We start from the raw sequence: 19,160 nt of genomic DNA, 5'->3' as shown, positions 1-19,160 counted from the left end.
ATGCTCCTTTTTGACTTTGTAACTGCTTAATTGTCTTTGTGCGGATATTAAATGAACAGAACCAAGTCGTTACCCCTTTTTTCTCTCCCCGCAGCCATTTTAGAGCCTGATGACATTTAGTGCATATGAGAGCATTATGGGATACGCACTTGACAACATTACTGACACGCTGAAAATGGCAGCCACTCAGTGACCAGCAGAAGGCATCGCATTTTTGAAAGGGAAAAAAAAAAGAGATGAAAAGAGTGTGCATGACAGAAAGAAAAAGAGAGAGAGGGGCCAAAGACAGTAGATGGTATGATGGGAAATGAAGGAGGGACAGACGGAGAGGCACAGAGAGGGGAGAACAAGAGCGAAAGAATGAGACAGACGAGTGAGGGGGGCGCAGCAGACGCAGTGAGTGTGAGAAAGGTATGGCTGAGGGCAGAGAAGTTTTTTTGTCTTGATAGAAATGTGAAGAGAGCGAGAGAATGGGTTTAAATGAAGGAGAGAGAGAGACAGAGAGATAGTGTGAGGATTAGAGAGAGAGAGGGGGGGTATTGACGAGGCAGCGAGACTCGGGCGAACAAAGAGAACGTGGAGAGCATGAGTTGGGTGAAACATCAAAGGGATTTTTCGGCCGTGTTACCGGGACAACAGACATTTGCATGCGATTAGCTTTTTACATCATATTAAGGAGGGATGGGGCGAGTGAGGGGAAGCACACATTATAAAGAGAGAGAGAGAGAGTGAGAGAAATACCGGTCGGTCACTCACACTGACTTATGTGCTGACAAGCAGCCATTTGTCTTGAAGATCACGCCTCTCTCACGCATGCAGCGAGGACAGCGGTTCTACACGTTATGAAGTACATGTTCTATCTGAAACATGCCTTCATTTCAATTAACAGCAGTAATAGAGCCATTTGTCATGGAGCGGTGGGAAATGATCATGACCTTTCGAGAGCTGCTGTGTTCACAGATGCAGGTTCGAATCTGGCCTGCGACATGCCTCTCTCATTCCTTTTTCTGCATTGTCAGAAAATGTGCATTTTTAGACCCGTATTTTAAAAAAAAAATGCATTTCTACATTATCATTCAAAAGTTTTAGGTCGGTAAAATGTTTAATGTTTTTGAAAGACGTCTCTTCTTCTTGCCTAGGCTGCATTTATTTGATCAAAAATACAGTAAAAACTGTAATATTCGCTTTCTTCTATATTATCAAATATAATTTTTTCTTGTGATGCAAAGCTGAATTTTCTGCATCCATTACTCCAGTCTCCATTGTCACATCCACAAAAGTGTTTCCATGAGGAAAGGTATAGAGAGATGGGTTATGACACTCCGGAGAAAGAAAGAGGACATGGTTACTGTCACTCTCTCAGCAGCTATATTAGGAATGTAAGGATATTTGTCATTTGTGACAAAATGTTGAAATTATGAAATACAAATTACATTTGATAACTGAGTCATAGTTAGGAGATAAAAAGCTGAAAGCATGACCAGCTGAAATTGAGATAAAAACGTATGACTGTCATAATGAGATAAAAAAGTACAATTATGAGTCAAAGTTATGAGATACTAAGTCATAATTATGAGATAAGTTGAAATTTTTAGATGAAGAGTCATAAGTCTGATTCGTAATAATGACGAGAAAAAAGCATAAAAATGTCAACATTATGATTTACTAAGTTGCAATAAAATGTTAAAATGAGATGTCATAATTATGACTCCTGAGAAAAAAAGTCACAATTATGACAGTCAACGCTGAGATACTAAGTCATAGTTATGAGATAAAAAGTTGAAATGACAAGCTGAAACTGAGAAAAAGTCATACTTATGACTGTCATAATGAGATAAAGTCAAAATTATGAGATACTGAGTCATAGTTGAGATAAAAAGCTGAAATCATGACCAGCTGAAATTGAGATAAAAACTTATGACTGTCATAGTGAGATTAGACTCAAATTATAAGTCAAAATTATGAGATACTAAATCATAATTATGAGATTTTGGATTTTTGAGATAAAGAGTCATAAGTATGACTCGTAGTAATGAGAAAAAAGCATAAAAATGTCAACATTATGATATACTAAGTAAGGCATAATGTACATCCAGCAGGTTGTTATCGCAGAATAACCCCCCACAGGGTGATCAGGACCCCGGCGCGAAGTGGACTTATTACACAACATTTCACCACACAAATAATTATGGCGATAAAAGATTTAAGACGAAGATGATTTGAAATCTTACCAGTTTGTTAGTTATCTTATAGTCCATTACAGTGTAAAAAACAATTGTAGCAAAATGGCAGCAGCTGCGTTTGTATGAAACTAGAGCGAGTCTGTGATACCAGGATGACATAGTTAAATAATTGTACACAATTTTGAATCGAGTTTTAATATTTTATTAGCTAAAAAAAACGCAAAGCTTCCACCAAGAAAAAAACAATTCCTAGCAAGCGTACAGCGCCGACTTCAGTTACCCGGATGAGCCTGTGTTATTGGTTTTTACCAGCTGTTATCGAGGGATAACGTATCTCAGAATGTTGCGACTGACCAATCAGAATCAAGTATTCCACAGAGCCATGTAATAAGTTGAAATAACAAAAAGTTGAAATGAGATGTCATAATTACGACTCATGAGATAAAAAGTCAAAATTATGAGATACTAAGTCATATTTATGAGATAAAAAAGTTGAAATCATGACATAAAAAGTTAAAATGATGAGCTAAAAAGTCAAAAGTATGATTTGTAACGAGAAAAAATGAGTTAACATTATGAGATACTAAGTTGAAATAAGTCATGACTCATGAGATAAAAAAATCTAAATTATGACTGTCAACATTATGAGATACTAAGTCAGAGTTATGAGATAAAAAGTTGAAATGACAAGCTGAAACAGATACTTATGACTCATAATGAGACTGTCATAATGACTGTCAACTTTATGGGATACTAAGTCACAATTATGAGATAAAAAATAGTTGAAATCATGACATAAAAAGTTTAAATTATGAGCAAAAAAGTCAAAAGTATGAAAAATAAGTCAACATTATGAGATACTGTTGAAATCGTCAAAAAGTTCAAATAAGTCATGACTCATGAGATAAAAAGCCCAAATTATGAGTCAATATGAGATGCTAAATCATAATTATGAGATAAAAGTTAAAATCATGACAAAGTTGAAATAAGAAAAAGTCAATGACAAATTGTTATGAAAATATAACAATTATGATTAATTAAGATAGAAAAGCATGACTTTTTATGTTATGTGCTGGAAATATGCTTCCATAGAAACACTCTTTCAGCAGTGTTAACTTTTTTTTATTTATTTATTTATATTAAAACATAAAAAGTATGTTTATATACTGTTTAAATATGTTAAATGTGGAAAGGCATCATCACAGTCTGAAAAGGGTCCATACTCTGACTTCTAGACTGTAACGAGGGCAAACACAGAGACAAGGAAGAGCCGGATTCAAGTCCAGATGATGAATTACTAGAAAACAGAAGGAGATACAAAACAATACAAAGCAACTCAAAAACTAAGAACATAATACAAAGAAACTATAGGGAGCTCAGAACACTAAAAACATCAATGAAACAATGAAACAAGCCCTGAGCAAGAAAACCGAAAACACAAGTTGAAATACACACTGGGTAACATGCAGGTGCAAACACTCAGGAGCTGTTGATGGGAACAGGAAACAGGAAACAAGAACTAAATACAAAAGAAAAGTCCAAAACAAGATGCACAAAGACATGGAATGCATTACACAGACAACCGTTGTCATCTCTTTTGAATGATATACTCACCTGCCAATGCAATGTCTTATTTATTTATTTTGTTTCCCCATGAAATGCTGATATGTGATTTACTTGCAATTCAATAAATGCACATTTAATAAACTTGCAATTGCATTTTTAATCAATAAACACCACGAGGTCCAAAAGTCAAAGATATAATTCGTGATTATTTTTTATTATAAATTATATTATCAGGATAAAAAAAAATAATAATTTGAAAACTGAATTGAAAAATTCATTTTTCTTATGTTCCCTTTTTGCTTCAATGACAGCTGACACGAACTCCACGAGTCTGTGCCAAACCGGATGATCTCGCTGACATTTCTTATCCACTTTCATAATGTTGCATTTATTTCCAAGTTTAAATGAGACTTCTGCATAAACCGTGATTAAATGCGTCCGGCCGTGTGCACCTTCTCTAATGGTCACATGTAGATTGATGAGAGCAGCAGCCGTGCACCTGCCAGCCTCCCCACGTCTGCGTCTGCGGCCTGCTCTGCCTCACTGCTCTCAGTATACTGCGGCTGGCTGTATTGTGCTGTCGGGCGTCGTCATGGCCGTCGCCACGGTGCTATTGTCATGGTGATATTACAGTATCAATACCCTGACACTGCGACAAAGAGACAGCAGCCAATGCCACATCACTCCACCCCTTTAACCCCTCTCCTCTCCTCTCATTCTCCCTCCATCCTCACCAATCGATCCCTCCATCTCTGACTAAACATGCACGTATTGATTCCCCGTCGTCCCCTGCTCTCCTCTTCCTCTAACATCTATCAGATTTCATCTCCCCCTTAGACCACCCTTACGTCGCTCTCTTTTCCTCCTCTTCATCTGTCATCTCATCTCCCTTTTTCACTCCTTCCTGTTCTCCATGCCATCTCTTCCCCCCCACCTCTGCATGTTTTTTTTTCTTTCTTTTTTTTGTCTCAGTCTCACTCTCTGCATATTAATTGGTGCATTTGTGCTGCGGCGTACAAGACAATCAAAGCGTTGGGGGCGGGTGATGATATGACTGTATCAGACACTACACAAAAACACACACAAACACACACTCGCGCGAGCTGACAGTCAGAGGTTTTCGTGAGTTCATATTGAGATTCCTCTCCAAAATCATCCTCAAACTCCCGAAAACATGGCCTCGTAACCAGACAAAAACACCTGTTCATGCAGAGCATCCAACAGCAGAAATCATACTCAATCTGACATCTGAAGGTTTTCAATCTGTGGATGCTCTATACAGAGTACAGGGAGATTATTATTATTATTATTATTATTATTATTAATTCTTGATGCAGTGAAATGCTCCAAATGCATTACGAGTTCAACCTGTACTATTTAATTAATTTTTCAAAGGACAAAAGGTGCTGAATCTGGTAATGACAAGGTTTTCTATTTGCAAATAGGCCTAAAAAAACAAAACAAATACATAAATAAAAATAAAATAAAAAATAACAGTAGCTGGTTATGTATTATTTGTTTGTTTATTCATAGATCTCAGGTCAAAAAAGGGCAAATAGCAGACTATATATATATATTGTGTGGGGGTATATTTAGATAATAATAATAATAATAATAATAGTAACAACAACAATAAATTAAGTTATTAATTCTTGTCATAGGGAAAATGTACTGAATCTCATATACAAAGCTTTTCTGTTATTGGCTTAAACAAATAACAGTAGGTGGTTATTTGTTTATTCATGTATCTCAGGTCAATAGAGGGTAAATATCAGATGCATATTGATATCTATAAGAATATATATATTAATATAGTCTATTTAGAGTATATATAGAGATACATTATTATTATTATTATTATTATTATTATTGACTTTGCTATTATTTCTTGTTTTACAGAAAAGTGCCAACAATGCTACAAATGCATTAGTAGTAAATGCATTTACTTATTTATTTATTTATTTATTGTATTGTTCATGTATCAGTCAGTCGCTGGAATAGTGGATGACCCGCGCGCGCACATGCGCAGCTCCCACGTGGAGCGCGACTTTCTTCACAATCACAACCATCTCGCAACACAAACCAGACGAAGCCGTTTCTTGACGGACAGCAAAGTTAAGAAGAAGCGTTCACGATCTTCAAAAAGACGTTCGATGCAAATCTGAGCCCCGCGAGAAACTCGCACGCGATTTGTAAGCGCGCGGCGTGTCAAAAGTCCATCCCGCGAATCTATAGATCGTTTTAAAATGGTGCCTCTGCGAGATTATAATTACATTTGCAACCTTCAGCCTCCGCCTCTCTCTCTCTCATTCACTCACTCACGACTGCACAATAAATGGATCTTTGAGAAAAGAGAGAGAGAGACGTGTGAGGAAAGAGAGGAGGAGGAGGAGAAGATAGAGAGGGCAGAAGGGAGGGGGTATGCTTGTATACAACTACCCCCCGATTTCCATTTTTTCCCCTAACTCGTAATGTATTTAATTCAAGTGAAACGTAATCATGACGTGTGTTGTCATTAATCTCCTCGCCGCCTCTCCCGTAAGTACATTCAGCCTTACTTTCAGCACAAAATATCCGATTCCTTTCAAATAACTGACCTAATCTGCGCTTTTTGAGCGATTTTTACTGATGCACATCGCTCGCGAGTGTGACGGTGTGCGCGAGCGTGCAGTTTTAGACGTATAAAGAGCGATTGTTGTCGCCTTATATGCGTTTGGGTTTTCCAAAGGTTTAAATCACTGTCATCCAGGAGCATTAATGTTCACACCACAGTTGCAGTGTGTTCGAATGTGGTTGGAGTGATCAGATCAAACACGTTTTGGATCCTATTGACACCTGCATTTACCGTTATTGGATCACCTGAGATGGCTATTCATACCAGGTATAATAAAACTAATCTTAAAGGGATAGTCTACCCAAAAAAAAAAAAATGTGTCACTCTCCTTTAAGTTGTTCCAAACCTGTTTGAGTTTCTTTATTTTGTGGAACAAAATAAGATATTCTGAAGAATGTTGGTAGCCAAACAGCTGAAGGTCCCTATTGATTTTCATAGTATTTTTATTTATTTATGTTTTCATAAATAAATTCGGAACATCAACTGTTTGGTTTCCAACACTTTTCAAAATATCTTCTGTGTTAAGCAGAAGAATGAAATTCAGGTTAGAAGCAACTCAAGGGTGAGTAAATGATGACACAATTTTTATTTTGTGTGAACCATGCCTTTAATTTAACGTGAGTTTGTTAACAAGAATTCAACAAGAGCTCTTTGTACTGTAAAACTGAAGGTGAACTGGAAAAGTGCAGTTTTTTGGTGAAGTCTTCAGATTTGACAGTAGAGAAGAATTCGTTTTATGTGTTACCTCAGTGAACCATTTCAATGCCGATATCCTTGTTTCATGCTCTGTTAAGGAGCTAATGGGCAAGATTGTGACGTTTTGAACTTGCTTATCCTCTCTTCAGCATATTTGAACTGAACCTTAAAACTGTCCGCAAGTCTCTCAGGCCTGGTTTCACAGACAGGGCTTAGGCTAAGCCAGGACTAGGCAATAGTTCAATTAGGACATTTAAGTATTTTTTATTAACGTGCCTTATAACAAAATTTTGGATTAACTATTCCTTTAATTAGATTGAATTATTATTAGTATTTTTTTAGTGCTGAATGCAATTTATTTACAGTGAACCTTGAAATTAAACCACCATCTTCAATTAAAAAAAACAAAATACCTAGACATTCTTAAATTAACATATATTTACTTAAGAAGCAAAATTATATAAGATACTCAGGCCTGGTTTCACAGACAGGGCTTAGGCTAAGCCAGGACTAAGCAATAGTTCAATTAGGACATTTAAGTATTTTTTATTAACGTGCCTTAGAACAAAATATTACTGGTGTGCATTTTGAGACAAAACAGAGGCACTGATACATTTTAAGATCAGTCAGTGCAAGTTTATTTCAGTTGAAACAGCTCAGACTTACATTTTAGTCTGGGACTAAGCTTAAGCTTTGTCTGTGAAACCGGGGGTCAGAGTAATATAAATTGAGGAGATTAGGTGATGTTTGTGGAATTTCAACCTAAAAAAGAGAATGTTGACGGGAAAGAGAATTTTGCACACGCTGAAGTCACTGTGTGTGGGAGCCGGGGTGCTGAGAGAGATAAAGTTCAGGCCAAGGTTAGAAACAGGAAATTAATTTTGTCTGTAGGGATTTGTTGTATGACTGCAACAATCCGGAATCATACACACACTGACCTTAGTAATCCCACTCAGAGATACAAGAAAGGTAAAGTGCAGTTCAAGCCTCACACGCATCACATACTGAGCAATCGTTTTTCTCTCTTAGTCTCTCTCACAATGTAAAGATATCGCTCTCTTTCTCTCGCTCTCAACACATACCAAAGAACAGGCTGCGATAAAGCCATTCATGTTATATTTTCAAGGCCACGAGTCTGAAGTCTTTCAGTACGTATGAATGATCTCTTCTCTTAGCCTTTAGATACGTTACATGGCTTCACTGTTGGAGGCCCAGTGTGTCTTCACTCCACACACCGAAGGCAGGAGACGTTATTTCAGGTGCTCAAGGCTAAGGAAAATGAACCGTTGCGAGAAAAAAAATATCTGTTTTATCAAAGATGACTCAAGTGCTTGTTCAGTCATATAGAGGTTTCATGAGTGGTTTTTCAGAGCGAGTTAAGTTGTGTGTACTGTAAACGCGTTCTTGTGAAAAGCGACCATATTTAAAGTACCGGTACTTCAGTAGTAAACGTTCAATAAACCAATTAGTGATACTTAGATAATGAAATAATCAGTTGACCTCAATTAAAAATCCTACAGATGATGCAAACAGGTTTTTTTTTTTTTTTTCAACACAATTAATCTCCATGGGATGCATTTATTACTTAAATATGGACTTTTTTGACATTTCTAATTAGCAAAGCTCCAACAATAAAGCAAGACATGCATCAAATAATTTTAATAGCAGCTACATTACATGCACTTCTTTCAAATGACAGCGGTCTATTTCTCTTTTCTCATTTTTTTGTTTATACGATATTCATTCAATTACATACAAAGCAGTAAGTTAAATAGCATACATGTGCGTGCCCCATGAAGGCACAAAATGTGCAAGCGTGTATTTGTGTGCTTGTACCGGGAGTGTAGCATGTGGCCATTCAGACAAAGGTGTTTAGCATGCATAAATCATCTAGTGACTAGGTGCCATATTGAGTGTGTGTGTGTGTGTGTGTGTGCATTATTTGTGCATGCTGCTTTATCGCTCTCCTGCCTTCATCTCTCCCCTCCCCCCTCTGTCTAGCACCTTATCACTCTCTCCATCTATCCAAATTTGGAGAAGCTTTATTGGTGTGACAGGGTTGGTCAGACACGAACGTGTCTGTCAAGGCGGAACAGTGCATTGCCATGACGATATTCATATGATAATAATGCCAGCAGACCAAACAGATCGCAAGATCCTCCATTGCAGAGCAGAACACTGTCCCCTTTCTCGACAGATTTACTCATCAAATATGCTCATTCAGAACGTATTTGTGTTCTTTATTTATATTTTTCTTCACTAACACCGCCCATTCTTCTCTATCTCGCCTGTCTGTCTCTCTCCTCTCTTTCTTTTCTCTTCACCATGTTGGCAGGCCCCAATCTACCAGCTGATATCAGCATTCCCTGGCACTGTGCCAACTGGCACCGCTGCACAGAGACAGAGAGTGAGAGAGGGAAAGATAGAATGAAAGAAAATCAGTCAGGAACAGAGGGAGGAGGGAATGAGGGTGAAAAGAGAAAAAAGTGCAGGGGGTGGAATCACAATCTATGGAAGTGAAAAGGCAGAAGGAAGGAAAAAGAAGGACAATAATGGTGGGATTAAGAGAAAGAAAGAAAGCAAGTAAGCAAGAAAGAAAGATAAATGGAGCGGGGGGCAGTATGATTGATGTAGTGTGATATCGTTGTGAGTCACGGCTGAGCTAAAGTGTCAACTGGCTCTGTTAGCCACCATTTCATCCAAGTCTTATGTCACAGATACACATACTTTTACACACACTAATACACAAACAAACACTTGATTGTGTACATTAATCCAAACTCAGACACAGACATACAGTTCAGTCTGTTCACAGAGGTAAATACTGAAGAAGAAAAAAACACCCACACAAACATAAGCATAGTGACACATATCCAGGCATACAGACGCCCTCACAGATGTTTAGCAGATTGTCTTTCTGTAATCATCAATTCAATTCATTTTCTCTTATTTATGAAAGAAGCAGGTGTTTTTTTTTCTTTCTTTTTTTTAAAATTGTGTCTTAGCCTGTCTCCTGCAGGCTTATGCAAATACATGCATGTGTGGTTTTATGTAATTGTTCACTTCTATCAGTGCATTGTAAATTAGTTTTGTGTGTGAGTAGCTTAGGTAATGAGGGATTGGTGGGGGGTGAGAGAAGTTGTATCTGTGTGTATGGATTTTAAGGTGTGTATGTATGTATTTTTGATTTAAGCAGCTACTGTACGTGTATGTGCAGGAAGGGTGTGTGGGGAAGTCCAAACATCTCACGTCCATCCTGTTTGGGACAGTCCATGTCCTGCTCTGCCCTTAGACCCGTACACGGGAACAAATGTGTGTGCACTCATTTTTTATTATGTGTTGTACTTGACAGGGGACTGTTGGAGGTGGTCAGGCAGATTGCCACCATCAGAGCTCACCCTCTTTAATTCAAGGAACTGAAGCATGGCATAGACATATCAACAGTGAGTGATCTATCTATCTATCTATCTATCTATCTAGATCTAATCACAATTGTCTATATTTTCTCGATCAGAGTATGGATTCCCCACCAGAGAGTATGCTGGCTCTTTCCTGTGAGCCCCCATTGTCTCCTCCCTCCATGCCGTCCCTGGACCACAGTCCCCAGTTCCTACCCCAGAGTCCTCAATCTACCCCTTCTAGCCCTCAAACTGAACTCTATGCTCCAGTATCAACCTGCCCCCTTCCTGAGGCCAGCCTCCAAAATGAGGAGGAGGATGAGGAGTTGTCAACGCCCCCATCACCCACCCCAGCGGTGGCGCTGTTTCCTGGTGAATTGGAGCTTGGCAGTCCCTCATCAGACAGCAGCCCCCCAGTCACACCATTAGCACCTTTTCCTGGTTTTGGAGCTCTGGAACAGGCGATCTCCTCTGGTCAAAGTACCACCTGCGATGATGAGCTGGATCTTCAGCTTTTCAACAATGAGGGCATGGCTGTCCCCGGAGGGACAAGCTCTGGGCCTGGCCTAAGGTTTCCGTGCAATGTGTGTGGAAAGAGGTTCCGATTCCAGAGTATTTTGTCTCTGCATGCTCGAGCACACAGTTTAGACAGGGAGCGCCAAGCTTCAGCTCCCTACCGGACCACACATGCCAAACTGCAGCAAAACCATGTGGGCGACAGTGTAATCCAGAATCTCAACAACAGAGAGCTTGGGCTGAAACAGAGTCCATTATCTGGGTCATTACAAAAGAGTATAGATGAAGACATGGTTCCAGAGGAACCTCTTCAAACTGCTAGCAGCCCTCAGTTCCTCTTTGAAGGAACCACAGCCCTGACTCCACCTCTAACAGAGGAAGCACCAATCACAACCTCCTTCTCTCCACTTGGCCATGCCCACTTGGAAGACAACACCCCCTCCACAGCTGCTTCTGCCTTCCGGTGTCATGCTTGTAAGGGTAAGTTCCGTACAGCTTCAGAGCTGGCACGTCATGTGCGGATCCTCCACAACCCCTACAAATGTACAATGTGTCCCTTCTCAGCCAGTCAGGAGGAAAGCCTGGCTGCCCATCTGCAGGAGAGCCACCCACCTGAGGATCCTGTCACTGAAACGGTTTTCCCTTCTCCCCCTATAACAGCACCAACAGAAACTCCTCCCTCACAAATGCCAGTTGTTCCAGCTTTCCGATGTGAGAAATGCGGACAGCGTTTTACTCAGTCCTGGTTTTTGAAGGGGCACATGCGGAAGCACAAGGACTCATTGGATCACAAGTGCCAGGTGTGTGGCCGTGGCTTCAAGGAACCTTGGTTTCTAAAGAACCATATGAAGGTGCATCTCAACAAGCTGGGCCTCAAAGCTGGATTGGGAAATCTGGGGCCGGCTGGAAATGAGCAATCCAAAGGTCCTGCAAGCACACAAGTGCTGGGGGCCCTGTATTCTAACTTGCTCCTGGCTCGCAGTATGACTGGTGGCGGTGGTTCAGGAAGTCGCACGGAGCGGACAGATGCCAGTGCAGGCTCAAGCAAATCCTCTATATTAGGTTATTTGGGCTTACCCAAAGACAACAGCAATGGAAGTTGCATGGAGCGCCTTCAGGCAGTGGCACAGATTGCAGGAATGGGTAATGGTGGAGGACGGGGAGGGGACGCAGCAGACGGAGCAGACAAGGCAGCCATGTGGCAGCTGGTTGCTCGCAGTCTGGTAGCAGCACAGCACAACCAACAGCAACAGCAGCAGCGATCTCATTCACACCATGAGCTACCTTCCTCACGAGGCACAGTTGCTGGGGAAGCCAAGCAGTTGAGGGCCTACCTAGGTGGATTGGGTTCTAGAGAGGAGCTAGAGGGATCTAATCCACCTTGGGAGTGTCCAGATTGCGGCAAGCTGTTCAGAAGTCTTCAGCAGGTGGTTGCTCATGCCCGTGTCCATGTCCAGAAACCACAGAAAGGTCAAAGTCCCCGAGGGGGCATGTCCAGGGAAGAGGACATTATAAACCGAGTGAGTGGAGCTCAGGCAACAGGTGGAGTAGGAGGAGGACAAAGAACTAGTGACAATGAAGGAAGGCAGGAGGGAAAGCAACTACCATCAGAAGTCGGGACAGCTGGGAGCTTCCATTCTGTCATATCACATCTTTCTGGTAAGGATCAACCAGCATAATAAAAAACAGATGACTTTATCAGTACAATATTTCTTATCTGTTACAATCCTTCATAGGCTATTACATTGCAGGACGCAAATTGAATTTGAGGTTTTTTTTTTTCACTGATGTTAGTTTTGGAACATTTCCTCCCTGTTTTTCAGGAAGGCATGATTGTTCTTAGAAACAGTGTAGACTCACTTTTGACTCAACCCAGACAATTGCTTTTATTCATTATATGTTATCTCAAGGTCAGAATGGTCTAAGGGGGTCATCCTCTTCCACTTCATCTTCAAGAGAGCCTGTTCAGGGAACAGGGATGAAGGATTGCCCCTACTGTGGTAAAGCCTTCCGGTCTTCCCATCACCTTAAAGTGCACCTCCGTGTACACACAGGTAAGGCCAACATGAACAGTAGAAATGTGATTCTCAACCAAGTGGCATGTGCACACCAGGGTGTACTTAAGAGGGTCCCAGGAGCCATTTGGAAATAATTATATTTCACTAAACCTATAAAACAGAAATTAAGATATATAATATTAGATTACATATTGATCTACAGTAACATTATGTTATATTGATCCTACTGTATAACAATGGTAGTCAAAAGCTACATAATCATACATAGTCCTAATTTTAGTTTGATATGTTGTGTGGATTACACTTGTAGCAAAATACTGTATAGACACCAATCTCAAATTGGAAAATACTGTACAAAGTGTTTTTATTTATTTTTATATATTTAATGTTCAAATCTTTAGTATTTATTTTATTCTACTTGGATGTCTTACATTATGTGTCCATTTAGATAAAGCATTTTCGCTGCAGAAATCTCACAGAAATGATGATGATGATTGTGCTAGTGGTTATTATTTTTATTATTAGTTATTTTTATTCATTACATTGTATACCCCTGTATGATCATTTTCCCGGTTTAGCTTGATTGAAACCATTTGCTATCAGGTTCATCCACAAAATGTCATCTACTAAAAAGAAAAAAAAAATTCAGTGATCTTATGGTTGATGAGAGATGGAATGTCCTAATTTAACTGTAATGCACTGGGGTCTACACCTGATGTTGCATATGATGACAAGCACTGCCATCTATCTATTACTGTGTGTAACTGCATATAGCCATTCCACATAGGCAATTTTTTACTTAACCACAGCAGCCTCCCTAATGAAGCATTGTTATTCTTATCCAAATTTCTGTTATTAAAATCTCATTTTAGTTTAGTCAATCTACTTAACAAGAGTGCTTTATTACTTGTTTTAGGTGAGAGACCATACAAATGCCCACACTGTGATTATGCTGGCACCCAGTCCGGCTCTCTCAAGTACCACCTTCAGCGTCATCATCGTGAGCAAAGGAACGCTATGGCAACCACCACAAATTCCCCATCACCGAGCTTCCCCTCTCTGACTGGCTCTCCTCATGAAGGGGTGAAAAAGCGCCATCTCCCCTCCATGTCCCAGTTTTCTTTTGGGAGGGATCCTGGAGAGGCTCCTTCTTCAAGGCACAGTCGGTCATGGGCTGCAAGCCCGCCAGAGAAGAAGGAGAGCACTACTGCATCTGGACGTCAAAGAGAGGGAGACGTGGAGAGTCAGTATCTCAGTCTGTCAGGGATGATGGGTACACTCTTTGCTGGCGGTCTAGAACCAAGTTGGATTGGGGAGGTACCACCTCCGAAAATGCCCAAAGTGTCTCGACGGAAACCCCTTACTACAAGCCGCATGATGTCAGCAAATGGCTACCAGGGCGGGATGAAGTCCAGTGGGTCCCAGGAAGGAGGCTTTGAACCTCTGGACCTTTCCCGCCGCCCTTTACAAGATGAAGGGGGAGTGAGTAGTTCTGTAGGTGGACCGTCAGGTGGCTCTAAAGGAGGGAATGACATCCTCAATCAATGTGTCTTCTGTCCCTTCCGGACCTCTTCTGTTGAGCTGATGGCCATGCACCTTCAGGTTAATCACACCAGCAAGTCTCGTCGCAAGAGGGGAGCCCCTCTCGCTTCCACCAATGATTCTCCAAGACTAACTTTGGCTGGGCCGGACCATGATCCGCTGGCTTTATGGAAGTTCCTGGGTGCAGAGGATGGAGTAGCATCCCCTGAGGACTGGGTCTTGTCCAAGACAAGAGCTGAGAACGGAGTCAGCCCAGAGAACAGGGACACAGAGGACAGTTTTGAACTGACCCCTGGAGCTGTGGGAAGCGTCTGTGCCACAGAGAAGGAACTTAATATGAGAGAGGACCTGGACGAGGAAGATGAGCAAGTCGATGAGGAGGAGGATGACCTGGAAGCAAATGGCAGCTTTGGAAGTGTACCCCAGAATCAGAGCAGAAGGGCTGGGTCTGTTTCATCAGACCTCACGGCTGAGGATCTGCTCAAGGAGGAGGAAGGTGTCTTGGGGAAATAACATCTAACAAGAGCCCTGGATGAGTTTGGACATAGCAGCAGGAGAGAAATATTTGGGGAATACAGTTGTCCAGGGTCCCTCTTATCATTCAAACAAAGGGCAGACCAGTTGCTATGCTAACATACTGTACAGTATCAGTAAACAGATAACCTGCAAAAGTATTTAAATCAAACATTCCCCTTAACATATCCTCCTAGCCCCCTTGGTTAGTGATCGATTACCTCTACACACACACACACAGAAACTCTTAATCACACAGAGATATCCAGTATTGTATGCTAGTCTAAGCCTGCCCGTCTCTGGGCCTTCTTGAACACTGTTCTCTTGTTCCTGTCTTCTCGTCAGTGAACACCATATGAAGGTGCATCTCAACAAGCTGGGCCTCAAAGCTGGATTGGGAAATCTGGGGCCGGCTGGAAATGAGCAATCCAAAGGTCCTGCAAGCACACAAGTGCTGGGGGCCCTGTATTCTAACTTGCTCCTGGCTCGCAGTATGACTGGTGGCGGTGGTTCAGGAAGTCGCACGGAGCGGACAGATGCCAGTGCAGGCTCAAGCAAATCCTCTATATTAGGTTATTTGGGCTTACCCAAAGACAACAGCAATGGAAGTTGCATGGAGCGCCTTCAGGCAGTGGCACAGATTGCAGGAATGGGTAATGGTGGAGGACGGGGAGGGGACGCAGCAGACGGAGCAGACAAGGCAGCCATGTGGCAGCTGGTTGCTCGCAGTCTGGTAGCAGCACAGCACAACCAACAGCAACAGCAGCAGCGATCTCATTCACACCATGAGCTACCTTCCTCACGAGGCACAGTTGCTGGGGAAGCCAAGCAGTTGAGGGCCTACCTAGGTGGATTGGGTTCTAGAGAGGAGCTAGAGGGATCTAATCCACCTTGGGAGTGTCCAGATTGCGGCAAGCTGTTCAGAAGTCTTCAGCAGGTGGTTGCTCATGCCCGTGTCCATGTCCAGAAACCACAGAAAGGTCAAAGTCCCCGAGGGGGCATGTCCAGGGAAGAGGACATTATAAACCGAGTGAGTGGAGCTCAGGCAACAGGTGGAGTAGGAGGAGGACAAAGAACTAGTGACAATGAAGGAGGGCAGGAGGGAAAGCAACTACCATCAGGAGTCGGGACAGCTGGGAGCTTCCATTCTGTCATATCACATCTTTCTGGTAAGGATCAACCAGCATAATAAAAAACAGATGACTTTATCAGTACAATATTTCTTATCTGTTACAATCCTTCATAGGCTATTACATTGCAGGACGCAAATTGAATTTGAGGTTTTTTTTTTTCACTGATGTTAGTTTTGGAACATTTCCTCCCTGTTTTTCAGGAAGGCATGATTGTTCTTAGAAACAGTGTAGACTCACTTTTGACTCAACCCAGACAATTGCTTTTATTCATTATATGTTATCTCAAGGTCAGAATGGTCTAAGGGGGTCATCCTCTTCCACTTCATCTTCAAGAGAGCCTGTTCAGGGAACAGGGATGAAGGATTGCCCCTACTGTGGTAAAGCCTTCCGGTCTTCCCATCACCTTAAAGTGCACCTCCGTGTACACACAGGTAAGGCCAACATGAACAGTAGAAATGTGATTCTCAACCAAGTGGCATGTGCACACCAGGGTGTACTTAAGAGGGTCCCAGGAGCCATTTGGAAATAATTATATTTCACTAAACCTATAAAACAGAAATTAAGATATATAATATTAGATTACATATTGATCTACAGTAACATTATGTTATATTGATCCTACTGTATAACAATGGTAGTCAAAAGCTACATAATCATACATAGTCCTAATTTTAGTTTGATATGTTGTGTGGATTACACTTGTAGCAAAATACTGTATAGACACCAATCTCAAATTGGAAAATACTGTACAAAGTGTTTTTATTTATTTTTATATATTTAATGTTCAAATCTTTAGTATTTATTTTATTCTACTTGGATGTCTTACATTATGTGTCCATTTAGATAAAGCATTTTCGCTGCAGAAATCTCACAGAAATGATGATGATGATTGTGCTAGTGGTTATTATTTTTATTATTAGTTATTTACATTGTATACATTGTATACCCCTGTATGATCATTTTCCCGGTTTAGCTTGATTGAAACCATTTGCTATCAACAAAATGTCCAAAATGTCATCTACTAAAAAGAAAAAAAAAATTCAGTGATCTTATGGTTGATGAGAGATGGAATGTCCTAATTTAACTGTAATGCACTGGGGTCTACACCTGATGTTGCATATGATGACAAGCACTGCCATCTATCTATTACTGTGTGTAACTGCATATAGCCATTCCACATAGGCAATTTTTTACTTAACCACAGCAGCCTCCCTAATGAAGCATTGTTATTCTTATCCAAATTTCTGTTATTAAAATCTCATTTTAGTTTAGTCAATCTACTTAACAAGAGTGCTTTATTACTTGTTTTAGGTGAGAGACCATACAAATGCCCACACTGTGATTATGCTGGCACCCAGTCCGGCTCTCTCAAGTACCACCTTCAGCGTCATCATCGTGAGCAAAGGAACGCTATGGCAACCACCACAAATTCCCCATCACCGAGCTTCCCCTCTCTGACTGGCTCTCCTCATGAAGGGGTGAAAAAGCGCCATCTCCCCTCCATGTCCCAGTTTTCTTTTGGGAGGGATCCTGGAGAGGCTCCTTCTTCAAGGCACAGTCGGTCATGGGCTGCAAGCCCGCCAGAGAAGAAGGAGAGCACTACTGCATCTGGACGTCAAAGAGAGGGAGACGTGGAGAGTCAGTATCTCAGTCTGTCAGGGATGATGGGTACACTCTTTGCTGGCGGTCTAGAACCAAGTTGGATTGGGGAGGTACCACCTCCGAAAATGCCCAAAGTGTCTCGACGAAAACCCCTTACTACAAGCCGCATGATGTCAGCAAATGGCTACCAGGGCGGGATGAAGTCCAGTGGGTCCCAGGAAGGAGGCTTTGAACCTCTGGACCTTTCCCGCCGCCCTTTACAAGATGAAGGGGGAGTGAGTAGTTCTGTAGGTGGACCGTCAGGTGGCTCTAAAGGAGGGAATGACATCCTCAATCAATGTGTCTTCTGTCCCTTCCGGACCTCTTCTGTTGAGCTTATGGCCATGCACCTTCAGGTTAATCACACCAGCAAGTCTCGTCGCAAGAGGGGAGCCCCTCTCGCTTCCACCAATGATTCTCCAAGACTAACTTTGGCTGGGCCGGACCATGATCCGCTGGCTTTATGGAAGTTCCTGGGTGTAGAGGATGGAGTAGCATCCCCTGAGGACTGGGTCTTGTCCAAGACAAGAGCTGAGAACGGAGTCAGCCCAGAGAACAGGGACACAGAGGACAGTTTTGAACTGACCCCTGGAGCTGTGGGAAGCGTCTGTGCCACAGAGAAGGAACTTAATATGAGAGAGGACCTGGACGAGGAAGATGAGCAAGTCGATGAGGAGGAGGATGACCTGGAAGCAAATGGCAGCTTTGGAAGTGTACCCCAGAATCAGAGCAGAAGGGCTGGGTCTGTTTCATCAGACCTCACGGCTGAGGATCTGCTCAAGGAGGAGGAAGGTGTCTTGGGGAAATAACATCTAACAAGAGCCCTGGATGAGTTTGGACATAGCAGCAGGAGAGAAATATTTGGGGAATACAGTTGTCCAGGGTCCCTCTTATCATTCAAACAAAGGGCAGACCAGTTGCTATGCTAACATACTGTACAGTATCAGTAAACAGATAACCTGCAAAAGTATTTAAATCAAACATTCCCCTTAACATATCCTCCTAGCCCCCTTGGTTAGTGATCGATTACCTCTACACACACACACACAGAGACTCTTAATCACACAGAGATATCCAGTATTGTATGCTAGTCTAAGCCTGCCTGTCTCGGGGCCTTCTTGAACACTGTTCTCTTGTTCCTGTCTTCTTGTCAGTGAACGCAATTCATGCCAAGTTGTATATCATTTTCAGTTTCCTTGCTCCTCCTGTGAATCTCGCTTTCATCTCAACAAGGACCTGGAATGTCAATCTGGAGAGTTGGAATAGCAAAAAAAAAAAAAAAAGAGACACTGTTCTTAATCACTAAGATATACCGTATTGGAGAGAGACGCTAACCGAAT

General features: G+C 41.6%; 1 protein-coding gene across 2 annotated transcripts; it reads left to right on the top strand.

Annotated features, from left to right (window-relative positions):
- The first annotated feature begins 6,179 nt into the window (after window positions 1-6,179).
- On the top strand, window positions 6,180-19,103 carry LOC107710658 (zinc finger protein 536-like). 2 transcript variants are annotated; one of them, XM_016515488.1, is made up of 6 exons: window positions 6,180-6,287; window positions 10,412-10,502; window positions 10,574-11,824; window positions 15,408-16,215; window positions 16,467-16,610; window positions 17,491-19,103. In XM_016515488.1, the coding sequence occupies exons 3-6, from the start codon at window positions 10,577-10,579 to the stop codon at window positions 18,627-18,629; spliced, it is 3,339 nt and encodes a 1,112-aa protein (XP_016370974.1). In that variant the 5' UTR covers window positions 6,180-6,287; window positions 10,412-10,502; window positions 10,574-10,576; the 3' UTR covers window positions 18,630-19,103. The 2 variants fall into 2 exon arrangements, with proteins under 2 accessions (XP_016370974.1, XP_016370973.1); XM_016515487.1 differs by lacking the exons at window positions 15,408-16,215; window positions 16,467-16,610; window positions 17,491-19,103 and adding exons at window positions 12,884-13,027; window positions 13,908-15,393 and having other exon boundaries at window positions 10,574-12,632.
- The last annotated feature ends 57 nt before the right edge of the window (window positions 19,104-19,160 follow it).

This window comes from Sinocyclocheilus rhinocerous, unplaced genomic scaffold (assembly GCF_001515625.1).
Source record: "Sinocyclocheilus rhinocerous isolate Xijiao unplaced genomic scaffold, SAMN03320098_v1.1 scaffold1018, whole genome shotgun sequence".
Lineage (NCBI taxonomy): Eukaryota > Metazoa > Chordata > Actinopteri > Cypriniformes > Cyprinidae > Sinocyclocheilus > Sinocyclocheilus rhinocerous.
This window is presented reverse-complemented; position numbering and strand designations above follow the sequence as displayed.